Genomic DNA, 18,948 nt, shown 5'->3' on the forward strand with positions numbered 1-18,948 from the left:
GAGGCCAGTCTAAAAGCAGCATTGCCATCACCCATTGGCAGTAGGATGATTGGATGAAGATTGGGCCGATGTATTTGTCATACATATGAATGGTGTTTCTGCCTATGCAAATTATGACATATTCAATAAGTTTGGCGCTCATGTGCATATTCAAATTCATTTCAAAAGAAACTTGTAATACAAAAAAAGTAAAGGAAAAAAATAAGTCTATTTGGGTGTATTTTGGGCATATTCGATTAGTGTATAGCTCATTTGCATATTAAAATTCATTTTCAAACAAAGTTGTAATACAACATTTTTTACATTTCATGGGTACTTTCATTGTGTAAAGTTTCTTTTTGATAGGGGTAAAGGGAGAAAAAAACAGCCCCATTGGGGTGTATTGTTGCCTGGCATTATTGGCACACATCTCGGATTGATGAGAATTTAACATATTTCCTCAACTACAACTAAGCTGCAAAAAAATATTTTACAATTAGTTTGTCATAAAACGCTACTTTGCCTGGACTATTTCCAATTTGAGGGCTTCCGCATTTAAAATGGCAACATTGAGGAGAAGTTAATCCACCACTGTTTGACAAGTCAAGCCTCTTTTTAAGAAAATGGATATGTAAAACAATCGTTCATACCCTCTGAATAAATGGTGAGAAGTATTAGCTCAGGTATCGACAACATTATCTTGCTTCCAAAAGTGAAAAAGACAAGGTATTCCACTATTCACTGTTAGATTATTAGATCATTACACTAGCTTCACTCGAAACATAGCATGCTGAGGACATCTGCTGGTTAAAGCCGTGTAATGCAACAAGAACCGCAAAAACGTGTTCAATGACGTTGTATATATTTTTTTCAACAGTACTAGGCCTATGTTTAACACTATTCAGCAGCATTTTTCTTCATGTCTAAACAAGATTTGTGATTGCATCAGTTTTCCACTCTGAGTTTGTAAAGATGATCTTTTAGATGATCTTAGTCATTTGAAGGCATTAAAGAGAACAAATGGAGACTGATGGTGTCATTTCAAAACCATGCAAGCTACACAAAGATTGATACATACTATCTTATCTTTCAAAATTAAGATCACACTACATTATTTGGAAACAGATTATAATATAACATAGGGGATAATTTACTCAAAAATGTCATCCTTTACTCAGCCTCATATTGTTCTAAACCTGTACGCATTTCTTTCTGATGTAGAACACAAATTATATTTTAAAGAATGCTGAGATATTTCTCAAAATGTTTTATATTCCACATAAGAAAAAATTATACAGTTTTGGAACAATATGGGGGTGAATAGATGACATCATTTTCATTTTGGGGTAAACTATACCCTTTATATGTCCTTTACATAGTAATGCAACAGTAAGAGATCATTTCTCTTCCATGAATAGGTTGAAGTATTCTGATGAAGGTTTGAATATTTTCAAAGTCAAAATGTATTTTGCTGATATTCGAAACCATCTATAAAACATTGCATAAATAAGTGGATTCATGCAGGAATTCATGCATACCATCCAATACATTATATTAATTACAAAGGAGTCACCTGTGTCTTGACCAACAGTAAGGGCAGCTATATAATATGGTATCCAACAAAGAAGATAAACCATTACAACAACCCCTAAGGTTCTTGCAGACTTTTTTTCTGACATGGCCTTTTTGTCTGTGAGTGAATTTATACGCTTTGCTTGATGTATTGCTATGATACAGATTTTCAGATATAAAGTAATTATTAAACAACAAGGTGTCACTAAAGTAACTAAGACATCTGTTATGATATATCCCAACTTAATAGTAAGTATACATTCTCCAATACACATATAGTTTTTCTCTGGATAGAGTAGAGTCTCGTACAAAATCAAAAAAGAATATACGCAGGAAAATACCCAGTTTACAACAATACAAAAAACTGCTCTGTTAATATTTACCTTTGATGGATATCGCAAAGGGTTATTCACAGCAATGTAACGATCCACAGATATAATAATCAAATTACCAAGAGATGCTGTTACAACCACATAGAAAATATAAGGAAATATCGAGCAAAATATTTCTCCAAAGTACCAGCACGGCTCAATCAATTTGATACCCTGCACTGGCATAAGAATCAGTCCCACAATAAGATCAGCCACTGCCAGAGAAAAGATCAGCACATTAGTTGGAGTGTGGAGCTGCTTGAAGTGAGAGATGGAGATGATCACCAGCAGGTTCAGAAACACAGTGAACACTGATATTGTAGAAATGAATATGTACACAATAATGTATTCAAATCCAGGTTTTACATTTTTGGTACAAGACAAATTGTTGTTCGGAAAGCAGTATTGTATTGTTTCATTTTCCGTGTTTGTTGCGCCCCAGTTAGACATTATTGAGGATAGCTCACTTTTGAGTAGACTCTGTGCTTCATCAGAGAACTAATCCAAATCTGTAAAAGGATGCTTGTCAGTTTGGCCTCCTGGAGCTCATCACTGACATGACTGTTATATTTATACTTGCAGAAAGCACAGAGACACCCATTCAACGTGACGTCTGATGTCAACCCACCTACTAGTTAAATATTCATAGATGGGATTAAACTGATTTATACAGTTTTGAATTAAATTAATACAATAATCTTTTCATAAAAGAGAATATCTCAGAGCTTATTTTAAAGTTACATTTTACGCATTAAAGTATCTGCGCAGACACAGTTGCTGTAGGTTTGACAAACACTATTAGAACTAATCTTTCTACTGCCATATTTTCTACTTGAACTTACTACTTGTAACGATCACCAGCTGGAGTGCCCTCGAGAGCCACCAGAGGGCGCTCCACAATAGACTATGATCACTTCCTCACAAACTACATTTCCCATAACTCACTACCCGGACTCATCAGCACTCATCTCATTCACCTGTGTCTTATCACCTTGTTTCACTCACACCATAAATACCTGGTTTTCACATTCACTCAGTGTGAAGTCTTGTTGTACTGTTACTGCATTTCTGAGCGTTATTTACCCGTGTTTGATTCTTGTATTGCTGACCTTGGACTGTTTCACCGTTTCCTGATTGTTTCTCTGCCTGGCCTGACTTGGATTGTTTATTGGACTCTGATAATTGCTGCCTGCCCTGACCTCTGCCTGTTATTCGGATGTTCTCTGTGTTTCCTCCATTGATCTGTTTGCTGTTGTTGACCCTGCCTGTACAATGCTATCTCACGACCAATTCGTACGAATTCGTACGAATGATAAAAAGTTGGCTAATTCGTACGACCTCACTCGTACGAATTTGTACGATTTGTCTAAACCCACGTGATGGGTAGGTTTAGGGGCGGGGTCAGGGGTAGGTCATTCGTATGAATTCATACGAATTGGCCAATTCGTAAAATATGTACGATTTTGCAAAAATCGTACTAATTCGTACGAGTCAGGTCGTATGAATTCGTACGAATAAGCCACCTCGTAGAATTTTTACGTTTTCCCGTGAGATCGGGCTCGCCTGGACGACTACTCTGTAATAAAGCTGCATTTGGATCTTCTCCTTCGAGTCTCGGAGCAGTTCATAACACTACTAAAGTTATGCATATTATTATTAATAGACAATAAAATGAAAAGCTTGAAGCTTTAGACATGTAATACTTAAGACATGTCCCTGTAAATTCTAATAAAATGAATCTTCAATGTAAATAAATAGATGTAATATTTTCTGAAAAAAATTACTAGTCACTCTTTATTATTATTAAAATAATATTTTTTATTATCAGAACCACAAATATTCCTATATTGCATTATTATACATTATATTCAATTCAACATTATATATATATAGTAGTTTAAAGGGATGGTTCGGAGTAAAATCAACCTAGGGTCCTTTGCACCATGACATCGAGCTTTTTTTCCCTTGGTTGAACATTTTTAAAGTTAGAGCTTATTTGGATATATCAGCCGAAAGGCTTAGTGCAGGCGCTATTGGCTCCAAATTTGTATCTCGTAAATTACCCCACTAATAATGCCCAGTATGGTACCAAACTTCTACAGTAGTACAAATAGGTTCTGTACACATAAAACGAGGCATTGGAAAGTTTGTAAGTACATCAGGAGTTTTTTTTAAATAACACTTGCCTGATGGCTAATGCTACCGCTAACCCGGGTGTCGACGTCACTTCACTGAGTTGAGAAAAGCACGTAAAAGTCCTGGCAGAAAGCAACGCATAAGGATGTAGTGTAACGACGAATTATTATTTTTTCCAAAGTGTTGACAAGTTAGTGTTAACTAATAATTGTTATAAACTGGAACTACCAACAAAATATTAGTGCATTCCTGGAACTAAGCGTCGTTACACTACATCCTTATGCATGTACTACTGTAGAGTACTGTAGTACTTATGCGTGCATTGTACTACTGTAGAGGTTTGGTACCATTCTGGGCATTATTAGTGGGGTAATTTACGAGATACAAATTTAGAGCCAATAGCACCTGCACTAAGCCATTCGGCTGATATCTCGAAATAAGCTCTAACTTTAATAATGTATTTTAGAATAAACCTCTCTGCTATTAATGCAATAATAAGAATAAACAATATGAAATGCTTTGAATAATCATACTACTAAAACTAATATGACATGATGATTTAAATGTATGTTTGCGCTTTCACTTTGAGCAGTGCCATTCCAGCGCATGAACTTCAGATGATCAATGCAATCAATCACAGTTCTAATCGCAAGAAAGTGTCAAAATGACTTTTCCAAAACTGTAAATTAGTTCTTTTTTTTTGTCTTTTTTCTTCTGCATTTACTCACTCTCATGTTGTTTTTGCACGTCACGCAAACATTTGAATGTCTGTGTTTACTACAGTAGGCCTATGTGTGGCCTATATTGTTCTAAATCTGTTCATTATATAAAGCCATCGTGTCTCTTCAGAAGACCTGGATTTTTATTAGACCACTCGATTTATTATTTTTACTATGCCTTTATGACATTGTTTGGATCTTAAGTTCTAGAGGAATGGACTTTAAATGGAGGGACAGAAATCTCTCAGGTTTCATAAATATCCTCATCTGTGTTTGGAAGTTGAACGAAAATAGGTTTGAAACGACAAGTACATGGTAGAATTTACATTTTTGGGTGAATTATACCTTATAAATACAATAAGCTGAGCCTTGAATAAAACAGACTCGTGAATAATATGGTTTGCATCAACGAAACAAAGAAACTTGCATGAATGAGAAAAGGCCCGGGATATGCTTGATATTAAAAAGAGGTTTAAAGCCACGAAAGGTACTCAATGCGGTAAATCGTATGTTGTCTGATAAAATACGATAACAAAAATAACTAAATTTACTCGTGAAATAAGATTTTGGTCATATCCCCACTTCTAGTAGGCATGACTGTGTTGCAGATAAATGAATCAGCCTAATGATTACTTCAATGAATGAACTCACCAATCCAAAGCAGCTACTGAATCAACATATGACAAATTGCATGTCAATGCATCATAATAGAGCTATTAGGCTGCTCTTATTTGCTGGGCCAAAAAAGGAAACAAAATATATATTCTCTCTTTATGCATCACAATCCAGTCTTTGTTCCTGGTTATTCTCATTTTTATAACCATCACTGTACATTAGAAAATCAATATTCTCATCTGAATCTGCACCACCATTACCCTGACATTGTTGGGTAACCATAACATACTGTGTGGTAGAGGGAAAGCATTTGTTATGATGAAGGTGGTTACGGCACAAACAACAGCAAGGGGCTCAGGCTGTTCAACCACACTCTTATTTTTTGAGCTTTGCCTGTTTGCCTAACACCTTTGATTGTTAGGCTTCAACAGCACGTTTAATGAGACTACAGATGACAAATGTCAGAGACAGGTGCAAACAGACTCTCAAGAGAGTTACATAGTTTGTGTTGATTGGTCACAAGTGTTCACAGAATTATTGCATCATAAGTCAAGCACAGAGACACCAGAGACCGCTGAACTAAATTTTACACTTAAATTAACATTGGAGGAGACATCATTACAGATACAAACATTTGTAATAGGTGCTAAAAGCCTCTCTAGAGCATAACACTTTGTGAGATAAATAACATGGTCAAAAAAAGTGTTAATTGATCACTAAAGAGAGTTATGTCATAAGTGTGGAGAACTCCGTTGAACTTTGACTCTTTCCTTTAAACACGTACCTTCATGATGGAGTCATTTGACAGTATTACTCATTTTACATTTTTATCTTTAAAAATGTCTCCTTATCTTCTTAGGGATGATGAATCTGCTGATAACATATACCTACCTACATACTTTTCTGCTTAGGACTCTCATACACACACAGCATTCACATAGTGTGACCCTACACCTACTGACCAATCATTTGCAATGATTTTTCTAACACTTTTCTAGTTCTAGATTTAGAACAACATAAGTGTATGTAAATTTAATTCAGTTTTTAGTTTCAAATCTATTAAATATTTTACAGCTGAAATTATTAACTATTTTAGAGCATACCTAGAAGCTTGTATATTTACTATGAACAGTTTTTATATTTTATTCATTTCCATGAATTTTCCAATTATTTAAAAGATGAAATAATGATTTTAAAAATATTTTTTAAAAGATCAAAAAGAGTAAAATCTATATGATTTATTATATTCACAGCTGAGCATATGAAGAAGCATGCATATCATAACTTGAAAAATTCATAATATTTACAGGCCTGGAAACCAAAATATAAAAAAAATAGGCCTACATCCAGGTAACTGTGGGAACCCATACATTAAAGTTGAAGGGTGTACTTTTTCTAATGGTAATATATACAATATAAATTAGCCATTCATGGGTAAACACTGTGGCTGCATGGTGCTCTCAAAACACTGAACTGCTTTTTGGCATGTCAACTTCTAAATCAACCAATAACTTGAGTCTGACAGTAGCTGTGTTTAGCAACAATTTAGGAACTATCATTTTTGCAATATCATTTTAGTCGCTAGTTGCACAGAAATTACACACTTCGCCATATACTTAAAGTGATAGTTCACCCAAAAATAAAAATTCATTAGAATTTCTTTCTTCTTCTTCCTGCAGACAAAAACCATAGGATAGTTTTTTGTTTGTTTGTTTGTTTGTTTTTTGGGTGGGGGGTGAACTATCCCTTTAAAAATAAAAAATCCTTCCATGATTCTTTGGCTTAGATCCCTCTCTAGGGTAAGGTACTGTACTATGTTCTTCAATGGTGTATGGTGAAACTCATTAAGGCCTGTTTCTGGAACCCTAAAAGAGGGGGGGGAATACCTAATTAACCAAGGGGTTCCTTAAAGGGATACTCTACCGTTTTTTCATATTAAACTATGTTATTCCCTTAACTAAGACGAGTTGATACATACCTCTCTCGTCTCAGTGCGTGCACTAAATCCCTCTGTCTTGCGGCGAAACTTTGTTAGCCCAGTTCATTTAATATGGGCCAAGCAGAGAAGCTACCAAACACCTCCACGTTTTCCCTATTTAAATACAGTTACTCGCGAAGTGTAACTCGACCTAGGATGGTGACACAAAACAAAACGTTGCGCTTTTCTAAGTTATCTAAAATGGATAACTATTTTGTATGGCGGAATACCATAGCAAGTGCTTGTAAGCACTTCGACTTGGCGCAGTAATATCTTCACTCGTGAAAAATCCTCTCACCGGCCCCCGCTCCCTCTAGTGAAGATATTACTGCGCCAAGTCGAAGTGCTTACAAGCACTTGCTATGGTATTCCGCCATACAAAATAGTTATCCATTTTAGATAACTTAGAAAAGCGCAACGTTTTGTTTTGTGTCACCGTCCTAGGTCGAGTTACACTTTGCGAGTAACTGTATTTAAATAGGGAAAACGTGGAGGTGTTTGGTAGCTTCTCTGCTTGGCCCATATTAAATGAACTGGGCTAACAAAGTTTCGCCGCAAGACAGAGGGATTTAGTGCACGCACTGAGACGAGATAGGTATGTATCAACTCGTCTTAGTTAAGGGAATAACGTAGTTTAATATGAAAAAACGGTAGAGTATCCCTTTAACAAAAGCATTGTTGCTGTTCTTGTTGCATTACATGGCTTTAACCAGCAGATGTCCTCAGCACGCTATGTTTTGACGGAAGCTAGTAGTCAATATAGTGGAATAAAAACAACACCTAGTGTTTTTCACTGCAATTTCAAAGGAAACAAGACATGTTGTGGATACGAGCGCTGGATGCCTGAGGTAATATTTCTCACCATTTATTCAGAGGGTATGATTGTTTTCCATATCCATTTTCTTGAAAAGGGGCTTGACTTGTCAAACAGTGGTGGATTTCTAAGTTGTCACTCCACAGAACATAATGAAATCATATAAAAGTGCAAAGTATGAAAACTATCTCAGTGTTTAGTGAGGACCTACGTGATTATTTTGATCCGCCCCTTTTCATTATTTAAAAAAAGTTTCAACCTCATCGGAATTTCACATTCAGTTACTGTGCAGACTCTTACCAGAAATTTCCTCTCAAGTATCAAGTTTTGTATGTTTTTGTGTGAAATGATCTGAAACTTCGCAACGATATGAAACGAGTCAGTATGTCAAAAGGTAAGCCTTTAAAAAAATGTTTGTGGTGTTTTAATTTTAAATAGTTACGGCTCAATAGTGAGGAATCTTTATACATTTGAGCTTTTCAGAGACTGACGTAATCGAAGATAAAGTAGCCTGATAGCCAAGGTCTTGGGTCTGTTTCTAAGGGAACACATATTAATGTAAATGTATACTTTGAAGTTACCATGGAGTGATTTGTAAAATATTGTGTGCCTATTTAAAAAGCTTTGAGAAGCTCTTAAAAGAGCATACGAATATTTTGATAACAAACGTGTCATTTGTCAACATTAAGTTAGCAAAAACTTAAATGAATATTTAAATACAGAATTTAGTTACATTCATGTTAATGTGAACATTTACTCATACATTTTTAAAACCAAAAGTCAACATTATAACCTGAAGTCGTCATACTCAGATTCTAGTCAGAACTTCCCGAACTAAAAATGTTGTGGGCGGGGCTAAGTTCGGCTGGCATCCAGGCTATCAACATTAGTGAATGTACCTTAAACTGCATTTACATTTATTTATTTAGCAAATGCTCAATTCAAGTATAGCTTACAAATGAGCTGAACAAACAAAGCGATTCATAACAGACTCTTAACATGAATAATAAATGCTGGAAAAACACACTGCTCATTAGTTCATGTTAGGTAATGCATTAACTAATGTAAACAAATGACACCTTATTGCAAAGTCTTTCCAATTATTTAAATTCAGGATTTCAAAACTGCTTTTGTGAACTTCATTACAGGACATGACCACACTGAGCAGTTCTGTGGAGACATACATTTTTTTCTGATAGGGGCAAACTGCTGGTGTAAGTGTCTGGTGGGAAATAAAATTCTTGGGTTTGAACATTTCCTGCCAGAGCAGTCCACATCTACTCAAGAGGTATCGCTGCAGATAGGAGTCAAATGGATTACTGTAATTCAAGAGCCTCAGACTGTAATTCAGAGGTACATGGAGACATCATCTAGGTGTTCATGTATGATTTTATTTGTTCTGCAGCGTGACCATGTTTCTCAGAGGGATATGGAAACGTGTGCACGTTTTCAGCAAAAGTTAGGAATGAAAATGGAGGAAAATACTGTTGTAGTTCTGGTCAGTAGCGAAGATAAGACACCAGTAAGGCCAAACAAAGAAACAGATGAGAACCTGGATAGCATTCTCTATCAATGTGGAAGGAAAGTGTATGGTTTTAACAAAAATCTGGAGCAACATGACTTAATTGAACAACTGATTACATGTAACAAAAGTGTGCCTGAGCTCCAAGTATATAAGCATGAAAGGTAAGACTAAACATATGAGTTTATCCAGATGATTGTACCCATCCTTGATCCATTTTCTGTTTAACTGCAGATCATCACACAGGGCCACTTCTGTGGAAAAGGGGGTCCGGAATCCACAGGAAGCAGTGACACGAGAGCACATACCAGGTAACAACCATTATAATCTAAATCTTCAAAGATGATAATAACAAAAACGTAATCCGCATTTCTACCCTTGAAAGAAACTAAGAAAGACTCTAAGAAAAAAAATTCTAGACTTAGATAGAGGAGAACATTTCATGTAAAGAGTGGGGATGGTCAATTACTGATTTGTTTGATACTTACAAACACAAGTCTTTCTCGCAATTTCAATTACTTGGTGACATTATTTAAAGGGATAGTGAAAATCCTGTCATAATTTTCTCACATTTAAGTTGTTTCAAACCTGTATGAATTATTTTCTTCTGTTAAACACAAAAGTTGTTGATATGTTAACCAAACAGTTGAGCAATGCCTTTAAATCAGTTCAATACTGTAGAATAAGAACAGAAAGGATGCAGATTTTAAACCTGAAATAAAATTGTTTTATTTGTAATTTATATTGTTACATGAAGCATGATAATTATATTAGATGAATTATATTATATTATATTTAAGGAGGTAACCAAGCTACCATCAAGAAAAAAAACACCTTGACCATTGTGCTGCTGGGACAGACAGGAAGTGGAAAGAGCGCTACCGGAAACACCATCCTGAGAAATCGTCATTTTGAATCACGTGCCAGTTCTGTGCCAGTAACACAGGTGTGCCAGATGGCAGAGGAAACTGTTTGTGGAATCAAGATCAGGGTCATTGACACCCCAGATTTCTTTGATGAAGACCTAAAAAACCAGGAAAAGCAGATAAAGAAATGCAAAGAGCTCGGGCAGCCAGGGCCTGACGTGTATTTGCTGGTCATGGAACTTGGCCGTTACACAGATGGCGAGAGAGCGATAATTCAGAACATACAGAGAGCGTTCGGTGCGGACGTGGTTAAAGAAACCATTGTTCTGTTCACAAGCAAGGAGAAATTAAGAGGGAAAACTGTTTCAGAGTACATTAAAAACACTGACACCCAACTGCAAGAGCTGATCCCAACCTGTGGGTCAAGGTGTCATGCATTTAACAATAATGACCACAATGTTTCTCAGGTCGAGAGACTATTAGAGATGATTTTGGAGATGAAGAGGAAAAATGGAAATACTGACATTTTAGAAGACTACTCATATTCTAAAGAATCAGAGAAAAAGGACTGCAGAATCCAGTAGACACTGGCAAACGATTCATGTGATAGTTGTTTAAAACTGATTCGTTGTCTTTTGTTCTGTGCAAGTACACTGTCAGAAAAAAAGCACAAACCGGTACCTTTTAGGGTACAAGTGGCCGTCACTGGGGTGGTAACTAAAGGGTACCTTTTTGTGCCTTTAATGAGAGGTACAAAATTGTACCTGCACAGTACCTTTTTTTCTGACAGTGTAGTTTGATTTTTGAAACATGTCTTGTTCATTTTTGCTACAATCAAATGAATATACATCATTGTTATGTTGCATTTCAATACTTTACATGTACAAATAAAGATATTTTGTTTAAAAATCTCATTCATGCTCTACATTTTCATTTATCAGGTATAAACAACTAAACAACAAACAGTAAAATAGACAAAGACTAACCTATTTGGACTGTGAAACCTAATCGGATGGCATATAAAAATTAAAAAAAATGCACCATTTTTATGTGCTGCTAGTCAGAGGTAAACATTTCAGAGAATGTGGTCCTTACAAGTCTACATACTCTTTGGGATGTTTCATGAATGCTCCAAAGTTTTTCCTTTTACAATGACGACGAGAATGCAAACTATTGTGGCATTGGTTATCTCAGTCTATATTCAACATTCCTTCTGAAAAACATTTTTCATAGTTTCTTCCTTATAAGAAACAGTCTGAAGAATTTCTTCCTGTTGAGAAACATTCTGCATTGCATCTGATCAGCACAGATGGCAAACAGATAGTGTGTACTGATTGTTGGTAAACTCAGTATGATTGTAGTTGACATTATTTGAACACAGCAAAATCCCCAGTGTTAAATTAACACTCCTCAGTGAACATATGTGTCCACACTATGAATGTTAAAATAACACTGAAGCAGTGTCAAAGTTAATGAGATAAAGTCCCCTGCATGGGGTTAATCATTTTATCCCCTTAAACTCACTTTGATCACGAAAATTACATATTTAAATGATTTTTTTTTTCTTTTTCATGCCTTAAAATAGCTTGAATGTAACTCTATACCCTTGCTTCATTTAGTATACGTGGAACCATGAAAATTGACTCACTCACACCAGATCAAAGATCCACAAGGTCAACTTTACTGTAGTAAACGCTGCACAATGGCAAGTGGAAATACTGATTTAATTCAGCCATATATGTTTGAACCAGAAAATTATTCAGAAGAAGAAGAGGAAGAGCACATTATATAGGCTCGTATACATGTCGATGTATCAGAATGGTAATGCATTTTATGTATCACTCTCTACAATGTCGGACACATAACTGCAATTAATATGATTAGCCTTTTGTTTGACTATGTTATAAAACAGCTAATTGTGTGTTCCTAATGTTACACAAACCATGTTCCCATTTGCCATCTCATGGTGTGTTTGACAACAATGCACTGAAAACAGACGACAATGTTGTCAAAATTTCGGATCTGCGAAATTGACTAAAAAGGCTGTATTATGCATGCCAGGCTAGTTGGTGAAATCTCTTTGTCAAGAAACCCCCCGCGAACACGTAATACGCATGTGTGGACACGTAATATGCATGCGCATGACGTCACAGTTTTCACAAATTCACATTTTTGTTGTTTACATGGAGAAGATAAAGGCATCACTTTCAAAACCTTGCACTTTGAAACCCTTTTTCCCCAAAACGCTGTTGTCGTGTAAATGAATGGCTATTACACGGCAAAACGGCAAAAAGTCTTCCATTTTCTGTTGAAAACGGTGTCGTTTAAACATGCCCAGTGTCAGACCTTCTGAAAATTAGCATCCTTATGTGGCGGGGGACATCAGGTTGTGGAGAGAATGATAGAAAAGTACCAGAAATGATACTAACGCTCTACTACGCCACCCGGAATACACCGGGAAATATCAGACCCACACACAACACTCTGGTGAGATCACTCCAACATCATGGCACTCAACAAGCAAAAGACATGATAATAACAAATACTACAACAATCACCCGCACACTAGGGGAACAAAACGGCCAACGAACGGCCACGCTTTACTCTGGTGCATCTTACCCCCCAGCGAGCAGTAATCTGGGCCCGAAATTACAATCACACACAAAGTTAATTCATGAAAACTAAACACAAAATTGATTGAAATGAGACCCAGGCAAGGCAGCAGTGCATTACATCACTAGACGTGCGTTCTACCCCATAACACGGCGATGAAACTCGTGGTCATGCAATCAACCTGTCGAACATGAAACAGCAGAATTAAAAACAATCATAAAACCACCAAAACAGGCGAACGACTCTAGTACATACCAGGAGATGTTCACAGCGCAGTGCTATGCGTGGTCGCTGACCATAACGTTGCTAGTTGTTCGTCAACAAACTCAAACTTTCCATTGAAGAAAAGCCTCCTTAAAACAGAAGTTCCAAACCAAACCCCGGGGCAGCCTGCACACCAAACACACACCACTACTGATAGGGTCACCATTTTCACGACACTGGCCACTGAACAAACGAGGGTACACTTTCAACCTGCTACACTTAAACGCTTTAAACATCTTAGAACATAAGTGGAGAAAGGCATATATTTCATCATAACATTGTGATATACATCATATACATAATTCAACACCTATATTGCTAAATGTACCCGATTTTTTCATATCAACAGAAAAATATACTGGGATAACCTGGCCTCTCTTGAGACTCCCTTGCTTCGCAGCATAGTTAATGATATGTTAAAGCCCTCAGGCAGGATGACGTGATTGGTTACAAGGTATTTTGTGACGTGAGAAACACCAACAATTTCAAACCATGTTTTTGAGACGGTCTTTTTTTCACTGCAGTTTTAAGGAAACAATACTCAACAATGGTGTTGAATTTGCACATGGTTTGTCTTAAAGCACATAAAAAAAAAAGACATATAAACAACATTAAAAACCACAGGGGGGCTTTAAGAGATAAAGAATCAGGGAAAAGAGAAACAACAAGAACAGAAAAAAAAGAGAAGAGATGAGCAGAAATGCAAGAATTACAAATTACTTCCAGCCACAGCCTTAGATCAACTAAAGATAAAAGACATTAAAACCTCTCGAGATCTCAGCAGAGGATGATTAAATAACTCCACAAACAGCTTTACCATCTTCACTTATATTACAAACCAGTTTGACTTTATTTTTTGTCATACGTCTGCAGAAGTTCTTATTGAGAATTAACAAAGGTTTGGATGTTGATCTTTTATTCAAAATATAGTTTGAGTAACTTAACACTGGGGATTTTGCTGTGAAGGGACTTTTTTATTTCCTGTTGTGTTCTAGAACATAGTTTAGTCATGTCTCAAACTGGAAATGTAAGACCATAGCGTGCTTTAAAAATGCAAGTTCCCATGTCAAGTTGCTTTTTAAAGTCTTCTTTTTAAAGAAACTAACAGGAAATTCTGGGCACCCAAAAATGTAAATGTATTCCTGTAGCTTAGTTAACTATAGTATAGTTAACTACAGTAATGTGAATACATTATTTTTTTTATTTTTTTTACCTTTAATAAAAATAAATAAAAAATAAAAACATCTTGAATGTAAATTGAACTGCTTTGGATAAAAATTGTTTGCCAAATGCCTAGATGTAAAAATGCTTATTTTCTGCCCAGTCAAAAGCCATATAATCCATAAATATAATTGCTTCAACTTTTTACATGTCAACCCCTTTTTGTGATCTGAAAAAAATAGAAAAAAAATCACGTTTACAGAGTTTGTGTCAGTACTACATTAATGTTGAATATAATGTATAATTATGCAATGGGGGAATATTTGTGGGTCCTGATAGTGCCAAATGTCTTATGTTACCAGTAAAAAGTGGCCAACATTATTTTTAATATATCTAGTCATTGACAGAGTGCAAGCATATTTGTCTAAAATAATTCTGTATTTTAAGCTTCAGTATCATTCTGGTGTCACCATTGTCCTATGCATTGGGTTACTAACACCAAGTCCATATTTATTTCCACCACAAATGTAATGCCAAATTTTGCATTTTAATCAACAGTACATTTTTTGTTAACCTTTTACCATATGTCTTGGAGTATTGCAATAATATCGTATCGTGAGTTCAGTTTTATGATATATATATATATATAGAATCGTGACTTGAGGGTATTGTTCAGCCCGATCTCACGGGAAAACGTACAAATTCTACAAAGTGGCTTATTCGTACGAATTCATACGACCTGACTCGTACGAATTAGTACGATTTTTGCAAAATCGTACATATTTTACGAATTGGCCAATTCGTATGAATTCATACGAATGACCTACCCCTGACCCCGCCCCTAAACCTACCCATCACGTGGGTTTAGACAAATCGTACAAATTCGTACGAGTGAGGTCGTACGAATTAGTACGAATTAGCCAACTTTTTATCATTCGTACGAATTCGTACGAATTGGTCGTGAGATAGCGTTGGTATTGTTACACCCCTAGTCCTAATATATCACAATTATATACATTCAAAACACATGCAGACCTCTTGTTTTCACAGTATAACCATTTTACTTGTTTTTAACAATTTTACATTTATTTACACAGTATAACTGATTCTTAACAGCTGTTAAATGTTAGATAATGGTAACAAAAAAATACTAAATTATGTGGAAAGTTTCCAATGTGTCTTAAAAATATATAATGCAGATGTCACTATTCAACAAAGATTCATAGATTACTGTAAAGAAATATAAGTTTTAAGAAGAAAGAATGGTAAAGACAGGGATACATTTATGTCTACAGTTATAGTCAAATATTTTTTTGATGCCTGTAATACAGTATATTAGGCATGAAGTTAACTGCTAATCTAATGAATACCAACACTTATATTCTGTAAGTATTAAATTGTGCAAAAAAAAACTAAAAAACAAAAGTGTTAGAGAACACAGTGCCTTCACAAAGAAGTTCGCTTCCACAACATATTCATTCTGCAATGTTCTGTAGTCAAATTATATCTAAATAAGAATTTATTTGACTACAACAGGAGACATTTTTATATAAAATCAATGTGAAATGAAAATGCACAATAAATGTCACTGTGGAGGTTTTAACAACATTTGATAAAAGTATAGGATCAGGTTACAGATCGAGATCTGTTGGGAAAAAACAAATTCTCTCATCAAGTATCTCAAGAAGACATTTATTATTTAGAAGGTTGGCCACCTCTCTATTGAATTAAATGTATACACTGTAGAACATCACATAAATGAGTAAGGTGTCATATAAAACTACTGCTGAACATAAACACAAGATGTGTTTGATTTAAGTCTCTTTAGTAACCGCAAGAGCCACTATCAATAGCAAACTGTTCGCGAATGCCTTCTATCAATATTTGCTGGAACAGAACGACTCTGTTGTCAAGATCCCCAAGAAAGCTAAACTGATATTCCAGAAGCTCTGCGGCCGCTCTCTCCATGTTCTGTTGCTGAATTTGTTCTTCTGCTTCTTCAAACATTTCCTGAGTGAACCATTCTCCCCCATTTGCTGCCACCATTTGATCAATTTTCTCAATTAATGTATTCACTTGCATTTGCTTCTTTTTCTTAGTGTTATCAAACACAGTATATCTACTACCACAACTCTGGATCACTTTACGGAGTTCTGGATGGCCATTTTTTACATAGTCGTCTATAGTTTGACCATTGAGTGCATCTCCATGAGTGAAGACCACTACCATGTATTTTGAAGCTTCTTGTCCGAAGAGCTCTTGCAGGGCTTGGACAGATTTTTGCTCCTCAGCAGTGAAACGGCCAATTTGTAGCACCAGCAGGAACACATGAGGACCTGGTGCTGAAATCTGAATACATCTTACTATTTCTCTTCTGATGAGGTCTTTCGGTTTGCTGGTATCCAAGATTCCAGGTGTGTCAATCACATAAATTTCTCTATGGTCGTTGACCATTGCTTTTTGGCACAAGTGAGTGACAGAGTTTGCAGAAGGACTTGAGTGAAAAACCTTTCTACGAAGGATGGTGTTCCCTACAGCACTTTTTCCCACTCCGGTTTTTCCAATCATTACTATGCGAAGTGGTCCTCCTAACACAGCTAAATGAAGGACAAAATAACACAGTGACAATGAAACTTTTATAGATAGAATCAACTGACAGAGGCAGAGGAAGACTGCCTGTGTCTTTGTATAAAACTGAGTTTTTTATTTTAAGTCTGGTCCATTATCATATTATATCATATGCTTTATGATGCAAATCCATTAAAATCATTTTGATCTACATCAAAAAATTATATGAGTCAAAACACTTTAATTTAGAAGACATGACACCTATCTGACATTAAGCTTTGGTTTATAGAATATTTTAAGATTTTAAAAAAATTAGTTATATTTGGGAAATTCCCTGTTTGCTTTTACAGACTTTTTGACAATAGACATTCAGTCTCAAAAATGTTTCAGCTGTTTTGAGCTTCCAACAGTTTAATAGAAATCTTACTAAACAACCAAAGTCAAAAGTTTTAGCAGAAAACTTACTTCGCTTCTTAGAATTGCAGCAACAACATTTTGGACAAAACTTTGGCCAGTCCATTTCCTTCAGCAACAGTTTCCCTCGACAACGACTGAAATATTTTTTTTGCGACACTGTATTAGTACCAGATTTTCTTGTGACGCCACTTGTTTATTTTTTGCAAATGTACAAAGTTAGCTTCTACTTTCATTTGATCACTATTTTCCTGCTTCACCACATGACAGAAATAGATGGAGGTGTTTCTCGCAACCTGGTGAACAGACTAGAAATTCAACATGCCAAAAGGTAAGACATAGTGGTTAGTGTCGGTTTTTGATCGGCTTTTTAAAAATTATTATTTCGCTAATTTCTGTATATTCTTTGTACCTGAAATTATAATGCATTTAACTGTGAGAAAACTGGTTTAATCCTTTATAGAAGAAAAATCTGAACAAGATGCAGTAGATGACAAGCGCTGATAAGTGCCTGATAGGAAACACCATGCTAACTACTTTCAGCCAGGAAAGTGCATGTTTCAAAAAAGCTCTAGGAAGAATTATGGATGAGCTACTCTACATTATAAACATCCCAGAATTTTTCTGGGGACCTCACCAAACCAAGATCCTGAATCTAATGCTAGAGGAGATGAAGCCATCATACACTCATGTTCCTCCTGGAAGCTCTCCCAGGAAGAGATGGAGATGATCACCCAAAAGGAGATATTTGGAGAGAAAATGATGGGAAGCATTACTGTAGGGCTGATTGATAGTAAAGAGACATCAAGACAGATCTGCCACACAGCTGATATGAATCGCAAAACGTTTTTTGCATTAATTTGACGAGAGAATTTGTGTTATCAGAGAGCTAGTCAGACAGCTAAAAATTTGAGGTAGGGTCAGTACCAATTATATTATATTATATTATATTATATTATATTATATTATATTATATTATATTATATTATATTATATTATATTATATTATATTATATTTATTTATTTAGGTACTGACCCTACCTCAATTTTTTTTCTCCCTCTCTTTTTTGGAAAGAAATTTATATTTTTATTCAGCTGTCACAGAATACCGCGGGACAAAAATCACGAATTCCAAAAAGATATTAAGCAGCGCAAATGTTCTCAGCATGATAATAAAAATAAATGTTTCTGAGAGCCAAATCAGAATATAAAAGTGATTTCTGAAGGATCATTGGCACTGAAGACTGGAGTAATGGCTGATAAAATATTCAGCTTTGTCATCACAGGAATAAATTACATTTTAAAATATATAAATAGAAAGCAATTCTTTTAAATTGTAATCATTATTTACAATAT

The 18,948-nt window shown here is 35.6% G+C and overlaps 3 protein-coding genes across 4 annotated transcripts; 1 reads left to right on the forward strand and 2 right to left on the reverse strand.

The window, feature by feature from the left end:
- Positions 1 to 1,376: 1,376 nt before the first annotated feature.
- Positions 1,377 to 2,514, reverse strand: LOC309489244 (trace amine-associated receptor 13c-like; the record flags this gene model as incomplete). Its single annotated transcript, XM_082157889.1, has 1 exon — positions 1,377 to 2,514. Exon 1 carries the CDS (start codon positions 2,370 to 2,372, stop codon positions 1,377 to 1,379), a length of 996 nt encoding a protein of 331 aa, XP_082014015.1. The 5' UTR covers positions 2,373 to 2,514.
- Positions 2,515 to 8,253: 5,739 nt separating this feature from the next.
- Positions 8,254 to 11,494, forward strand: LOC309489090 (GTPase IMAP family member 6). Of its 2 annotated transcripts, XM_082157633.1 has the most exons (5): positions 8,254 to 8,578; positions 9,333 to 9,472; positions 9,590 to 9,870; positions 9,941 to 10,017; positions 10,507 to 11,494. In XM_082157633.1, exons 1-5 carry the CDS (start codon positions 8,554 to 8,556, stop codon positions 11,154 to 11,156), a joined length of 1,173 nt encoding a protein of 390 aa, XP_082013759.1. In that variant the 5' UTR covers positions 8,254 to 8,553; the 3' UTR covers positions 11,157 to 11,494. The 2 variants fall into 2 exon arrangements, with proteins under 2 accessions (XP_082013759.1, XP_082013758.1); XM_082157632.1 differs by having other exon boundaries at positions 8,256 to 8,578; positions 9,333 to 9,870.
- Positions 11,495 to 15,654: 4,160 nt separating this feature from the next.
- On the reverse strand, positions 15,655 to 17,802 carry LOC309489253 (GTPase IMAP family member 7). Its single transcript, XM_082157899.1, has 2 exons — positions 17,644 to 17,802; positions 15,655 to 17,207 (listed from the first exon to the last, which is right to left on the reverse strand). The coding sequence occupies exons 1-2, from the start codon at positions 17,696 to 17,698 to the stop codon at positions 16,435 to 16,437; spliced, it is 828 nt and encodes a 275-aa protein (XP_082014025.1). The 5' UTR covers positions 17,699 to 17,802; the 3' UTR covers positions 15,655 to 16,434.
- Positions 17,803 to 18,948: the final 1,146 nt, after the last annotated feature.

This window comes from Leuciscus leuciscus (assembly GCF_965113295.1).
Source record: "Leuciscus leuciscus genome assembly, chromosome: 24".
Classification (NCBI taxonomy): Eukaryota; Metazoa; Chordata; class Actinopteri; order Cypriniformes; family Leuciscidae; genus Leuciscus; species Leuciscus leuciscus.

What these genes read in the sequence shown, in the direction of transcription:
- LOC309489090 (XM_082157632.1), top strand. Translation starts at nt 8,554, where the DNA reads ATGAAACGAGTCAGTATGTCAAAAG. An exon ending in ACGAGTCAGTATGTCAAAAG is followed by an intron (nt 8,579 to 9,332) that starts GTAAGCCTTTAA and finishes ACTTCATTACAG; the next exon opens with GACATGACCACACTGAGCAG. An exon ending in CAAGTATATAAGCATGAAAG is followed by an intron (nt 9,871 to 9,940) that starts GTAAGACTAAAC and finishes GTTTAACTGCAG; the next exon opens with ATCATCACACAGGGCCACTT.
- LOC309489253 (XM_082157899.1), bottom strand. Translation starts at nt 17,698, where the DNA reads ATGGACTGGCCAAAGTTTTGTCCAAAATGTTGTTGCTGCAATTCTAAG. An exon ending in CTGCAATTCTAAGAAGCGAA is followed by an intron (nt 17,208 to 17,643) that starts GTAAGTTTTCTG and finishes TCCTTCATTTAG; the next exon opens with CTGTGTTAGGAGGACCACTT.